Source organism: Haliaeetus leucocephalus, unplaced genomic scaffold (genome assembly GCF_000737465.1).
Source record: "Haliaeetus leucocephalus isolate CR32 unplaced genomic scaffold, Haliaeetus_leucocephalus-4.0 Scaffold306, whole genome shotgun sequence".
NCBI classification, from domain to species: domain Eukaryota; kingdom Metazoa; phylum Chordata; class Aves; order Accipitriformes; family Accipitridae; genus Haliaeetus; species Haliaeetus leucocephalus.
This window is the reverse complement of record NW_010972742.1, coordinates 9,900,550-9,914,646: the sequence shown is the minus strand read 5'-3', so window position 1 is coordinate 9,914,646 and position 14,097 is coordinate 9,900,550. Positions and strand designations below refer to the sequence as shown.

At 42.5% G+C, this 14,097-nt stretch overlaps 1 protein-coding gene across 1 annotated transcript; it reads left to right on the top strand.

Annotated features, from left to right (window-relative positions):
* The first annotated feature begins 9 nt into the window (after nt 1-9).
* NELFB (negative elongation factor complex member B) lies at nt 10-13,389 on the top strand. Its single transcript, XM_010571037.1, has 13 exons — nt 10-150; nt 355-518; nt 703-802; nt 1,525-1,755; nt 3,865-4,050; nt 5,441-5,553; nt 6,219-6,321; nt 7,285-7,380; nt 7,983-8,125; nt 9,097-9,203; nt 10,163-10,304; nt 11,129-11,237; nt 11,495-13,389. The coding sequence occupies exons 1-13, from the start codon at nt 49-51 to the stop codon at nt 11,630-11,632; spliced, it is 1,734 nt and encodes a 577-aa protein (XP_010569339.1). The 5' UTR covers nt 10-48; the 3' UTR covers nt 11,633-13,389.
* The last annotated feature ends 708 nt before the right edge of the window (nt 13,390-14,097 follow it).

Below are 14,097 nucleotides of genomic sequence, written 5' to 3'. Positions count from 1 at the left end.
GGGGAAGCTGTGGCGGGAGCGGGCCCGGCGGGGCCCGGCCAGGCCGCCATGTATGCGGGGCTGCAGGAGCTGGGGGTGGCCAACGGCGAGGACCTGAAGGAGACGCTGACCAACTGCACGGAGCCGCTGAAGGCCATCGAGCAGTTCCAGGTGAGGCGGGGCGCCCCCGAGGGGGCGGGGCGGTGGCGTGGTGGGGAGCACGAGAAGGCCCGAAGCGGCGCCTGTGTTTTGTGGGGTTTTCCCCTCTTTTTATGCTTTGACCAGCATGGCTTTAGCGGTCCCTGCTGTCGTCTGCTGGCTAGCGGAGCCGGCTAACCTCCCGCCTCCGTCCCTGTCCGGTGTTTGTGTCGGCAGACAGAAAATGGAGTGCTCCTGCCCTCGCTGCAGTCGGCCCTGCCCTTCCTGGACCTGCACGGCACCCCCCGGCTGGAGTTCCACCAGTCGGTTTTCGACGAGCTGAGGGAGAAGCTGCTGGAGAGGGTCTCTGCCATCGCTTTGGAAGGGAAAGTTGAGGAGAGGTTTGTGTGCAGTCTTGCTGGTTATTTGGAGTGAGCTGGGAATCTTGTGTGAAAACTAGAGTGGACGAGTGACTTCTGCAAAGGAGAGTTGGGTTGCTGGGGGATCAAGTCCCGGTGGCTTTGAGATGAGCCATTGTGGTCTTTTTCTGTAACACGGTGGTCTCTTGCTCTTACGTGTTTTCAGATACAAGAAGCTGGAAGATCTCCTAGAGAAGAGCTTTTCCCTGGTCAAGATGCCTTCCATACAGCCTGTGGTAATGTGTGTCATGAAGCACTTGCCCAAGGTAAAACCGCTTTGCCAGTTGGCCTGTTCCATTACCTCTCTGTTGTATAGCTTCTCTTAGCTGTGCTGTCGGCTGGGCTGCCTGCTCCATCTGCAGACTTTCTGCAAGTTTGTCGTTCAGTGACTGAAGATTTACTGCATTCCTGTATCTGGTAACAACTTAGTAGACTAATTCAAAAAATGTTTTACGTTTTCATAATCAGATGAGACTATTTCCCTGTTTTATTCAATACATGCATCTTCCTGAAAAGTAGTCAAGTTGCTGATAGGTGGGTTTTTCCACAGCTGATTTAAAAATCTGTGACAAGTGGAAAATAAGATTTGAAGAATGCAACTAGAAGTAGAAAGGAGTGAGATTCAGTTCTGTGAAACAAAACCCTCTAGGAGTAGCCTTATTAAAAGCATCATATTGTATTTAAAGGTAATGGATTAAAAACTGCTACTAGAACTTTTATAAGTTACTGAGTTTTGAAGCATCACCCCAAATCTTGGCATTGTAGGTTTAAAGGAAGTCTTAAGTGTCTTAGGACTGGCTTACTGTTACAGGAGTAGGGAAGACAAAAGATGAGTCTGTGATACTGCCTGTTGTTTAATTGCTGTTGTGTAAATTACCAGACTGCCTGAGATTATGATTTAGACGTCTTCTGTAGTCAGTTACTTGTTACTTGGACAGTCAGCCAGGTAAGCTGCTTTGCACTTTGGTAACTGCTTTGTTGATCACAGGTCCCTGAAAAGAAGCTGAAGTTAGTAATGGCTGATAAGGATTTATATAAAGCATGTGCAGTGGAGGTGAAGCGCCAGATTTGGCAGGATAACCAGGCTCTGTTTGGTGATGAGGTATCTCCACTGCTGAAGCAATATATCCTGGAGAAAGAAAATACTCTCTTCAGCAATGATATTTCTGTCTTGCACAATTTCTTCAGTCCGTCTCCCAAAACAAGACGTCAAGGAGAGGTAAGGACAAGGAAACCTCTTACAACATGCTTGTGAATGGAATTCATCAGCTTTCAGTCAACCTCATCAAATAACAGAATGTCCATTTCACCCACCCAACTTCACTACTAAAGTTGTTTGGCTAGACAAGGTATTTGTGAGAACTACCAGGCTGTTTTCTCCTACATAGCTTGATGAAAGCAGCAGGAATTATTTTAATAGTTACTCAGTGCTGTGTAATAATTGATTAATGTTCTAAACTGTTTATGAGCTTTTAAAAAAAATAGCAAGGCCAAATTTTTCCTTTATTGCTCAGTCTGGCTTTAATACCCCTCATCTGTTCTGAAGGATGAGTGTCTATCAAATCAGTTTGAATATCTTAAATTTCTTTTCTTGGGACTTTTTTTTTTTAGCAGGACATAGTCTAAAAAAGCTTTGGTTTTTTTTTTTGTTGTTGGGGTTTTTTGGTTTTTTTTTTGAACATGGAGAAGGACATTGAAAGTTGTACCTAAGCTGGCATTCAGAAAAGTTGCTCTTTGAATGGAATTACATGAAGTGGCTGAGCTGATCCAACACTCAGGCACAGGAAGGGCAGGTGCTGCTTCTCCCCTCCCTCCCTCCCTGTAGCTCTGGAGATTATCAGACCCTTCCATGAGCTGATTCAGCTCAGTAATTGCTACAGAAACTCTGGCAAATAAAACCAGTAAGTAGTTTTCCAAGACAGGGAGCTGGATCTGCTCAAAGAATAGATCAGCTGGCACCAAAGCCATTGCGAGGAGATGGGCTGGATCACACAGGCAGGCTTGATGTGGGAGGGAACAGTGGCATAGGCATTAGGAGGAGTGGGTCTCTCCTCTTCTTGGCAACAGCAAGCTGTTACAGTGGTTCAGCTATAATGTGTTGCTTTACCTCAGGGGGCATTTTCTCCAAAAGGGAAATATCAGAGTTCCTGTAAGGACCTTGCTATCAAGAATGCTAAGGAATTGCAGTGATAAGGCAGTATAAAGCTTTAATTTCAGGGAGGGTAGCACTTCTGCTACATGGGGGGTTTGGTTTGGGTCTGTTTTGCTTTCAAAAGCCCATTTAGTGTAAGTGCTGTGGTGCAATTTACCTCAAGTTTACACTGCAGACTTATGGTTTAACCCCGGCCGGCAAGTAGGCACCACACATCTGCTTGCTAACTTCCCCCTGGTGGGATGGGTGGGAGAATTGGAAGGGTAAAAGAAAGAAACTCATGGTTCGAGATAAAAACAGTTTAATAATTAAAAAGAAATGTAAAGAAAAAATCTGTAAGGAAAACAGCGACAAAGAGAGAGGAAAATCCAAGAAAAACAAGTGATGCAAATGAAACAATTGCTCACCACCAACCAACCGATGCCCAGCCAGTCCCCAAGTAGCGGGCTCCCCCACCAACCTCCATTTCCAGTTTTATTGCCGAGCACAACACCTTATGGTCTGGAATATACCTTTGGTCAGTTGGGGTCAGCTGTCCCGGCTGCGTCCCCTCGCCACTTCGTGTGCACCTCCAAACTACTTGCTGGCGGGGCAGTGTGAGGAGCCCTTCATACTATGTTAAGCACTGCTCAGCAGTAACTAAAACATCAGTGTATTATCAACACTGTTTTCAGCACAAGTCCAAAACAGCCCCATACAAACTGCTGTGAAGAAATTCAACTCTGTCCCAGCCAAAACCAGTACAAGACTTGACCTTCATTCTCATGCCTGTAGCCTGAAGGTAGATAGAAATACAAAAAGGCTTCCAGAGAAAAGTGAGTTTTGTTCATGTTGCAGTAATTGTAAATTATATTCATCAATAACAGGTGTACTGCTTCTTACTTGTTTTACATAGCTGAGCACCTGATTTTACAAATGCTTCAATTTCATTTTGTGAGAGAGCCTTTTCTGGACATTCTTTATTCTTTCTTTATGGCTATTAAAGATTTGGTAAACATCTGTTGAACAAATGCTCTTGGAAATCTTGGTATAAATAGTTCCTTTTCAGGAACTCACATCAATGTGGATGTTTCAATCTTGATAAATCATGTAAAAGAATTAATTTACGTTTTGTGTGTGTGTGAAATAACACTCTCTCTTGGTACTGAGTACACATTTTTTCCATTTTGAGTTTAGGTGGTTCAGAAGCTGACCCAGATGATTGGGAAGAATGTGAAGCTCTATGATATGGTGTTGCAGTTTCTGAGAACCTTGTTCCTTCGGACAAGGAATGTTCATTACTGCACGCTTCGGGCAGAGCTCCTGATGTCGCTGCATGACCTGGAAATCAGTGAAATCTGCACCGTTGACCCCTGTCATAAGGTATTAATCATGTGGGACAGATAGGACTATTACTGCAGAATTTTCTGTTTCGCCCGCTCCTGTGCATACCTGCTGCCCTGCAGGACTTCAGCCCAGAGAAGATGACTCCTCTCTGTGAAGAGAGTTCAGACCTTGAACCCAAAAGTCATCTTATATTCCTTGGAACCTCAGGTGAAAATTTCATCTTGGTTAACCAGCAGCTTGCTTTCATTTCATAACCCATAAATCATTCAAATTTATGGTACTTATGCAGTGTTAAAAATGTCTAATCTGACCTATGAGGATGCTGCAAAAAAATAATAAAAAACATTAGCTAGCCCCAGGTTCTTAATCAAATCTTGCTTCCCTCCCTGTTGCACCTGGTGTGATATTCTCCATCTGTCAGTAAACTGTGTGTGTAATATTAAATACTTTGGATCTTGAATTATAAGAAAACATTATTAAAATATTGGGGGGTGACAGATGTGTTGTTAAAGTCACACCAGGATCTTCTTACTGGTCCTTTGTGGTCAGCATCACTCTGATCTAGAACAAAGCTTTTTCCTTAATTAGTTTTTCTAAGTTTTATGTGTATTCAGCTTATAGAGAATATGTTCTAGAGTAATGATGTTACTGCATGTTTTTTAACGTCTTCTGATCAGGAGTCCCCAAATCAGTATACAGACAGTGACTGAATAAAAAAGGGCAATTCTTGTTCAAGTCACATATCATTTACAGCAACCTCATTTTGCCACTGCAAAGTGCAATGACTGCTGCAAGGAAAGGAAGCCACAATGAAAGCATTTCAGAAAATTCAGCAACTTGGTTTATTTTGACAGCTGAAATACTGGGGGAAAATATATGAAAATATATGTTCTGAAAGAGGAAAAAAGCCCTTAATTTTAGGTCAGGTAAAACATTTACTTAACTGTCTCTTTCCATTTTGATAATACAACTTTAAAGCAGAAGCACCTCCACTGTTAATACCCCTTTCTTACAGGGTGGGAGTGGTATTGCAATGGCTAAAATATCCCATATTATTATTGCTAAGTGATGCTCCTCCTTTGTCAGCCTCCTACTTGTGTAAATCCACATTGATCACTTCTGCTGTGCAGCGGTATGTTTTATACATGCCTCTTCCTTAACTGCCAGGGAATGCCTTTCTTGGGAGGGGAGAAAGTGACACCAGGTTAGCTTGCATTGGTATCTCTGACTTCCTTTTGGAATGTTCATATTTCTGACCTCCTCTGTATTTGTGGCCAGCTTGCTACCATACCTAAGTATATTAATAAAATGTTATAATTCCAGATATTTGGAGGTTATTTGAGCCTGTTTTCTCTGACATTGTCTATTTTATTGCTGGTTTATGGAGTTGCTGTGGTTCATAAAGCTTTCTCCTTTTTTATAACAGTTCACCTGGTGCCTTGATGCTTGCATTCGGGAGAAGTTTGTGGACAACAAGAGAGCTCGGGAATTGCAAGGGTTTCTGGATGGAGTGAAGAAAGGACAAGAACAAGTGTTGGGGTAAGGCACTTGGGCTGTTTATTGAGAAACTGAAAATGGGTTCCTGGCAATCACAACATCTGGCAGATATTGTAGGTGTTAATTCTTCCCTAGAGCCAGCTAGGAGCCAGTAGCTCTTCTGTGTGGTCAAATCCAGTACATCCGTGAGCTTTAATGCACTAGGGCATAGCCAGACATGTTCTGATGATGTAGCTTGTACTGCTTAAATTACCACCCTTGCGTCTCCCTTGTGGCCTGGTAACTGACTATGGGACACCTGCTTGATTTCAGTGCAGAAGACCTTTAGTAATTGTTTCAGATAACAGGCTCTTTCAAGTCAAAGAAATAACAGTCACAGTGTTTTTACAAGGCAGGAGAAGGTTCATCAGGTGGACAAAAGACAGAAATTCAGACTTTACATTATCGTAGTAAGGGTATTGTTACAGTACTTGTCCTGCATCTACCTCTCTTCTTAAAACATAGCAGTGTGTGTGTGCTTATAAAAATATAGTGTACATATGTACACACTACTTTGATGTTACATCTGATAGTTGACAGGGTTACAACAAAGAATATGCTCTAACATCTTACTCTAGTGAAACACGCTGGTGTCCTACAGCTAGATATGGAACTGTACAGTAGGGTTGTTTGTTACTTATGACACGTATTTGATTTTTATTTCTCAGGGACTTATCAATGATCTTGTGTGATCCCTTTGCCATTAACACCTTAGCCTTGAGTACCATAAGGCACCTGCAAGACCTGGTTGGGCAGGACACCTTACCCAGGGTGAGTGTCGCAGCTTGTGTACCTAATCTGAACTATAGTCTTAATTGAATAGCATTCATCAGCAAAGGGCTGGCACTGTAGAAGAAGCACAATTAAGTTCTCAAATGCATGTGTAAATTGAAATAAGTGAAACGTGATACTGCCTATCCATTTGTAGCACATATCTTAGAGCTCTGCAGGAGCAGTGTTTGGAGACGGGCATTTCGGAGCTCTCCGAATTGACAGTGAATTGTCTGCATGGCTCATTCTATCCTAAGAGCTATGCATATATAAAATCATATATGGAATATATGCCTCCCTGCTTTGTCCTTTCATCAGTTTGCCTAACAGCAGCAGCCTTTTTTCCCTGCCACGGTAAATGCGATGGATTTGTTTACATTTTTCTGGTCTGTTGGCTGCAATATAATAGTTCCTGCAAGCAGTGTCTGCAGGAGGTGCTTAAATGTTAAAGGAGGGTAGCCTTGCAGGTGTCTGAACAGTGTGAGGCATTTGCTGGTTTTAACCCTGAGTTGTTAAATTTTATTGTTGGATTGAGTTACTTCTTCATTACAGTTTCAGACTGAAAGTTATTTTGGTTTCAGGGCATAATATAAACAAAAAAACATTGTCATTCTTACACACGCTTTCTCTTTCTTACTTCTGCTGAGATGAATTGATTTGTCCTGTCACGCATTATATTTCAGTATACTAATTTGGCTGGACACATTTAAAAATGATGTCGTGATCAGATTGGCTGCATACTTCTTGGTGCATTATAAAACGTTACAAAAAACCGCAAACTCTCAGGTGTGTCTGTTACTTGATTCCCATTTGAGGAATCAGTTGTCAATTAAATCGGAGAACTGAATGCCTCCAGCAGTCCGGAGAGTTTTGAATGTAAACCACTACTTCCAAATAAGTATCTATATGTGCAACTTGTGGAAGATCAAAATAGCTGTTTTTCTCCTCCCCTTAAAATTCGAGGAAAGCCCAGATCTGCTGCTGCTCCTTAGGATGCTGTCTTTGGGACAGGGGGCCTGGGACATGATCGACAGTCAAGTCTTCAAGGAACCAAAAATGGTGAGCCATTTTGATGTTTAGAATTTAACATATTTAATTAAACAAACTTAGACTTGTTTATTATTTTATTGCATCCCTGATTTAACCTTCACTCCGCATACCTCTCATCATAGCTTTCTTAGAAAAACATGTAAGTGGTCACAGAGCAGCAGCTCAAATGGACATGCTGTAAAGCTTCATACACCTGCTTTTTTATTTACATGAATGCCTGGCTCTTACTGTTTTAAAATCAGACTGTACCTCTATTAAATTCTGCACTGGTTGCTCATTGTTCCTGGGAACTTCTACACAGCTGGAATTGTGGAATTGGAAAAGGTCTCTCAGAAGAAATGCTACGAAATTGTCCAAAGAAAGAATTTGAGCAGGAGTATTTCTGTAGATGAGGTGAAATACAGTTTTCTTAATTACCAGTGGAACATGGGGAAGTGACTTGTTCAAGAATTTTGACTGGAGCTAGATGTCTGAAAGCTTGTTTTCCTAAGCATAGGATGGGGCTCATAATACTGCCTCAGTATTTGTTACAGCACTCTAGGACCATTAGGTGGCATGAACTGATTGATGAAAGCATTGTTCTTTTTCCTCTGTTCTTCCATCGCTCTAAGGAAGCTGAGTTGATCACGAAGTTCTTACCTATGCTGATGTCTTTTGTGGTGGATGACCACACATACAATGTGGATCAGAAACTGCCCTCAGAGGAGAAGGGGCCAATTCCCTACCCCAGCACCATTCCTGAAGCTTTCACCAAGTACGTAATCTGCCTTACCACCTTTGAACCAGTCTTGTTACCAAAGTAAAACATCAAGGAGCCAGCCAACACTGACAGGAAAAAACACTGTATGTGGTAAAATGAAGACTTTCTTGGAGTAAGACAGTCCTGGTTAATCAAGCCAGAACTGTTCCTTTAGCAGAACAGGTTTCCACCATGATTCCTCAAATACAATTTATAGACAAAAAATAATATTTCTTTTAATGACCAGTCTTTTGGCAGATTGAATATGGAAGTATTTGATATTACTGCTTTCAAATATGCTGCTTGTGTACCTTCCCTAGCAGTGAATGATGAGTGTTTGAGTGATACTCAGGTGCAGCTAGACGAGTGCCCATGCCTGGTTCTGAAGAGTGCTATTGTAAATCGTAAAGTTGGCATTTTTGTTACACAGATACTCATTCTCTGTTCATAACCTATCACTTCAGGGACGTCCAAAAGATAAATAAAACCACTATGTGCTATGTTGTGTTCAGATCTTGCACTAATTTCCAGCACAATTCTTGTCTGTATGCCAGAATCTGGAGTACCGTATCCTGGTAGTTGTACTCTCCTCTATGACAGTGTTGATATTTGACGTTTGGGAAACTAAACCAAAACAGTATTGGACTTTGTATCATTTTGAGTATTTGGCCTTCTAAAACCTGTTTTGAATGAGCACTTTTATCATTAATACTATTATAAATGTTCACAATCAAATCCAACTGTTTGATTGTGAGACAGCGCGATGTTTGCTGAATGGTAAATTTTTCTGGACAATGGTAATGAACATAGTGATGATCATCTACCAGTCACTGAGTAGCTGCTCTTCAGTGGGTTTGAGGTTAGCCACTGCTGTAACTGCTTGATTGCTATCCAATGGTACTTTAAACCCTCTTTAAAAAAAAAAATAAATAAAAAAAATCTGTTCTAGCTTTATCAATTAAGAAACTTTGCTTCTGCCATAACAGATTCTTGCAGGAGAACAGAATAGCTTGTGAGATTGGGCTGTATTACATCCTTCACATCACTAAACAGAGGAACAAGAATGCTTTCCTTAGGCTCCTGCCAGCACTAGGTAAGTGTTTGTCTTGTGTTCTATTCTACAGCTGTTTGCCTTGTACTGGACACCTAGGAGGCAAGTAAACCTGGAGTGAAAGTGATTTCAGAGTCAAAGATGTAATGTTCTGCCTTTGGCTGTTCTGGTGGCTTAGTTGTAAGGCCCTGCAGAAGTGTTTGTTTTTGTCTGCAATTAGGATACTTTTCTGCTGATCCAAGAATTTAGGGATAGTGGCTGAAGGTCAGTAGTTCCTTAGATTGAAGGCTGTATTAACAATGACATTAGCTGAGAACTGTTTGGAATGAATCTGAAAGATGAAAGAGCAGGTGGCTTAGTTCTGCTGCTGCTCATAGTAATTGCAGGTGGCCAGAAGTTCTTGCGACCTGGCTTTGTGTGGTAAAAATATCTGTAACAAAACAGGACCGAACACAGCCTTAAATTTTTTCCTGGGATTACCTTTCTCACTGACTTCTCTGGGGTAAGTTGCTTGAGAGCTCTGAAGCAATCTTAGGAATTGCAGCTCCCAGTAATTGTGGCAGGGGTTCATTTCCCACTCCCTCAGCCCAGCTCTGGTGTTCTTTGAACCCTTTGCTGAACTGTCAGCTCATTTACATGGGTGAATTTTCCACTGGTCAGTGATTTGTATCTGCTCACTATGGGGTCTGAGGAGTACAAGGAGGTGGATGTGGCCATGAACAGAGGATGATGGAGGGAGAAGGATAGCAGGGGACTTTGTGATTTTGGCAGGAGCAAACTACTCTGTGACTTCAGCCATGGTGGACACATGGGCTTTCTACATATTCTTCTCACCCCTCTGCTCCTAATCTTTTATGTCTGAAAGATCAAAGCGACATGCCTGGGCTACCTGTTTTAAAAGGAAATTTTACTGCAAAGTTTTCAGCAGGAACATCTGCTGTGTAGTGAGGTTTTGGCACATCCTTGTCAGTCTCAGTCTATTTCCTTTTCATGTTGTATAGTTGAGACATTCAGTGACTTGGCCTTCAGTGATATTTTTCTGCATCTGCTTACTGGTAACCTCACACTGCTGGGTGATGAATTTGCACTCGAGGAGTTCTGCACCAGTCTCTTTGATGGCTTCTTTCTCACTGCCTGCTCAAGGTAAATGTGATTTTCCTTAGGGGAAAGTGAGGAAAGTGAGTGTACAGGATACCTGAGAGAGGTTATACTGCTTTGAATTGTAGTTTAATAGTACAGCAAACTTTTCACATATAGTGGAAATATTAGCCTGATGCTGTTTTTCTTTAAGGCTTATATTTTGTAATCAAGTTTTTATCAGCAAAATTGTTGATTATGAACTATTACCTAAACTGTAATTCATTATTCATAAGTTGGAGTTGCAAAAGACAATATCCTTCATGCTTTGCAGTAGCTCTGAACATGAAGAGCTAAGATACAGCTCTTTGCAGTATCAGCTGCATGCAGAAAATCTGTTTGTATCTGTTAATTCTGTTAAGTCAGTGTGGTTCAACTGGTGGCCTGGAGACCAGGTCTAACCTCCAGGAGGCTTCCCCAAAAGTGACTAGAACTGCTGTTCAGGCATAGCAGCAGGTGCCGCTGCTGTTACCACTTCCTCCACACATACAGAGGGACAAACATCCTCTTGCATGTGCATATGGCCTGTCCAACAGAGACCAGCTGCTGCCATGTGCTACAGTCTGTGCTTAAAATCTCCCCTCCTTCCTCATGGTTGCTACAGTTAGTCTGTTCCTGTTGAATAATTACACGAATTGCTTGAAAGTCTTAAGGCAGGGTTAGCACTTTGCAGTACACAGGCTATAGTTGTCAGGTGTTTTGGAAAATTACAACAAAGCTGCCAGTCTGTGGGTGTGTGAATTATTCTGGTACTGTTGCTGTAGCTTTCTTGTTCTCAAGATGGTGTTTGTTTATATCAGTTACTCTGCTTCAAAAATTGCTTTTTGCAGAAAGGAGAACGTACACAGACATGTGCTAAGACTGTTGCTTCATCTGCATCACAAAGTGGCGCCTGCCAAATTAGAGTCTCTCCAGAAGGCTTTGGAACCCACCAAGCAGGTAAGAAGGGAGGCATGAGAAAGGGAAAATCAATTGCAAATGAAAGCATCTGCCTCTCCAGATGTTGCTTAATGGAACATGAGCTCTACTTTCCAAATGTACCAAGTTGTGTCTGAAGTTAACCTTGTAACTTCCTCTTTCTGTGTTGGTTTGTATTAAAACACACAGGGTAATTGCATACTTAGCGTTCTAGCTAGTAGCAGCTAGAATGAAGTATGACACTTCTGTTTTTCCCCTCCCTAATTCTCATTCTGCAGAGTGGGGAAGCTGTGAAGGAGCTTTATAACCAACTCACTGAGAAACTGGAGCTTCGCAAGCCAAGTCCAGCTGAAGTGACTGAGACTCCCTCCATGGAACTGCCCTTGCCTACTGTGCCCACACCAGCCTCGCGCTGAGCTATGTCTGTAGTGCAAGAGTCAGACAGGAGAAGAACTAACCTAGTGCTCTGCAGCGTGAAGGCACTGTACTGCCTTTCAAGTGTCTCTGCCTACAGGGTGGAAACAAAAAAAAAAAGCCACTGAAGCTCTTTCAGGAAACACTGCAGTTTACCCAACTCACTGGCTCTTGCTGGTTAGAAAACTCTGCAGTGCATTGCAAAGGTTTACTTTTCTTAAAGATAGCTGAGTGTCTTGTAGATCCACTTAAAATTTGACTGTACATTTTTTTTCAAAAAGAAAATGCATATTTTTAAGCTTGGCATCTTGTATTTTTAAACTCTACCTTAAGAACTGATCAATGAGTGTGTAACTCCGTTGTGGTTGAGCAGATAGCGTGAACTCCTGAAGGCTAACCATTGCTTTCTTTGGCTGCTAGTTTGGGTCTTTGGAGATGATGCTAAAGAGAAGGAAGTGTCAGAGGAGATAAGCTCCACTGATACAATTTCCCATTTGAGGTTCTTGCTCTTTTGGTATGTGGTAAGACGTGCTGCATTAGTCAGAGATGTCCACCACTGTCACTAGACCAAGAAGCAGTCAACAGCCATCTTCTCAGCTAAGCTCATACAAAGAAGGCCAGAAATTGAATCATTCTCTCCCCTTTTCTCTGCACTTTTCTCCAAAGGAGTAGCTTGAAATGAGTCCTGGAGCCAGTGCAAAAAACCAAGACTAGCGTATTCCCCAATGACAATAGGGTTTGAGTGTAGGTGGAGTGAAATTCTGTCTTTGAAAAAATAGCCTGTTCTTCATGGCTTATTTGTGTCACTGTCTGTACTATTACAGTTAATTCCTGTTCTGCTTTTATTGCCGCCTCAGTGTAAGCCTCAGGTAGAGTGTGCAGGAAGATGGGCATGGGAGAAGAATGAGTTGTGTGAGTTTACAACGGACTACACTGATTTCAGCAGGTACAATATGCCTGAAAACAATCTTGCCGGTCCCCTGTAAGCAGAGAGCTGCCTACATGAATTAGTCCAAATCTCAGAGTAATTTGGGTAGGAAGGCACCTCTGAGGGTCTGTGGTCCACCCCCTGGCTCAGAGCAGGACCAGCCTAGGTGAGGTTGCTCAAGAGCAGGACTTTGTATCTACCGTTGTTGAGTTTCATAAGGTTTCTGTCAGGCCATTTCTCCAGCCTGTTGAGGGGGGCCCTCTGAACAGCAGCCTTGCCCAGTGTGGCAGCCATGCCTACAACTTGGTACCATTTGCAAACTTGCTGAGGGTGTGTTCTGTCTTCAGGTTGTAAATAGAGGTATTAAACAGTACTAGCCCCATTAATGACCCCTGAGGAATGCCATGAGTAACGGGCTGCCAGTTGGACTTTGTGCTGTTGATCACAACCCTCTGAGCCTGGTGTCCCGCCAGTTTTCCATGCAGCTATCTGAACTGTATCAAAATGATTTGGCTATATGGATTCTTCAGACAGTTGTGCCAAAAGCTGTTTAAAATCAAGGTAAGCTACCCACTGCACTCCCCGCATCCACCAAGCCGGGCATCTCTTCGTAGAAGGTTATTAGGTTTGTCAGGTGCAATTAACCCTTGGAATTTACCCATCCATGCTGGCCATGCCCTGTCACTTTCTTGTCTGTCATGTTTCTGGATATGATGGTTTGGGGTTTTTTTCCCCATCAAGCCTTGTCTCCTGGGACTTGAGCACTCCCAGCACCAAGTCATACTGATGAGACTTTATTGTTTCCTAAAGTTGTGTCCAAAACAAAAAAAAGAAACAAGCACTAGTTAGGTAGAGGTAGAAATCCCTCCCCAAACTGCTGACCCCCTCTTTGTGTGGTTTTCTTCCTCCTGAGTTCTCAAGTGCTGCATGAGGAAAGTGAGTGTCAGCTCTCTTCATCACCTTGGTGCTTTATTTCTCCTTTTATGCAGGGACTTGTCATATCTTGTAGGAGACCTGGGAAGGTGGGTTAGGTTTGTGTATGAGACAAGGGCACTGTCCTCTAGTCCACAGTACCTTTGTGCACCTCATCTCCACTCCAGCTCCTGGGATCAGTATTGCCTTTGGCAGGCTCTCGGCACTTCTGGCATCGGACTCGTTGGAAACAGGAAGCTGGTATAACAATCAGGTCTTTCTTGCAAAGTTTTGTTTTTAAACCGTTTAAACTGTCATGGTAACTTCCACAAAATAACAACCCACGCTTCTGGTGAACCTTTCACAATGAACCTACTCAGGGCCATGCCCTTCTCAGACTCAAAGGTTATTTTAGGTTTGTGTTGGGGATTCTCTGTCGCTAAAGGTTTCCCTTATACTGCATGCTGACTTGGTACTCTCCTGCAGCACAAGCTTCTTTTAATCCAGGTTGACTGTGTGATTTACTACTTGGTAGAAAAACCTTGTGTGTTTCAGCCTGTACCCACAGAACTGAGATATGTGCTGGTGATTTTTTTCCAGGTTTTTAGATCCACAAAGAAATTGAAT

What these genes read in the sequence shown, in the direction of transcription:
- NELFB (XM_010571037.1), top strand. Translation starts at nt 49, where the DNA reads ATGTATGCGGGGCTGCAGGAGCTGGGGGTGGCCAACGGCGAGGACCTG. An exon ending in GAAGGGAAAGTTGAGGAGAG is followed by an intron (nt 519 to 702) that starts GTTTGTGTGCAG and finishes ACGTGTTTTCAG; the next exon opens with ATACAAGAAGCTGGAAGATC. An exon ending in TTTCTCACTGCCTGCTCAAG is followed by an intron (nt 10,305 to 11,128) that starts GTAAATGTGATT and finishes TGCTTTTTGCAG; the next exon opens with AAAGGAGAACGTACACAGAC.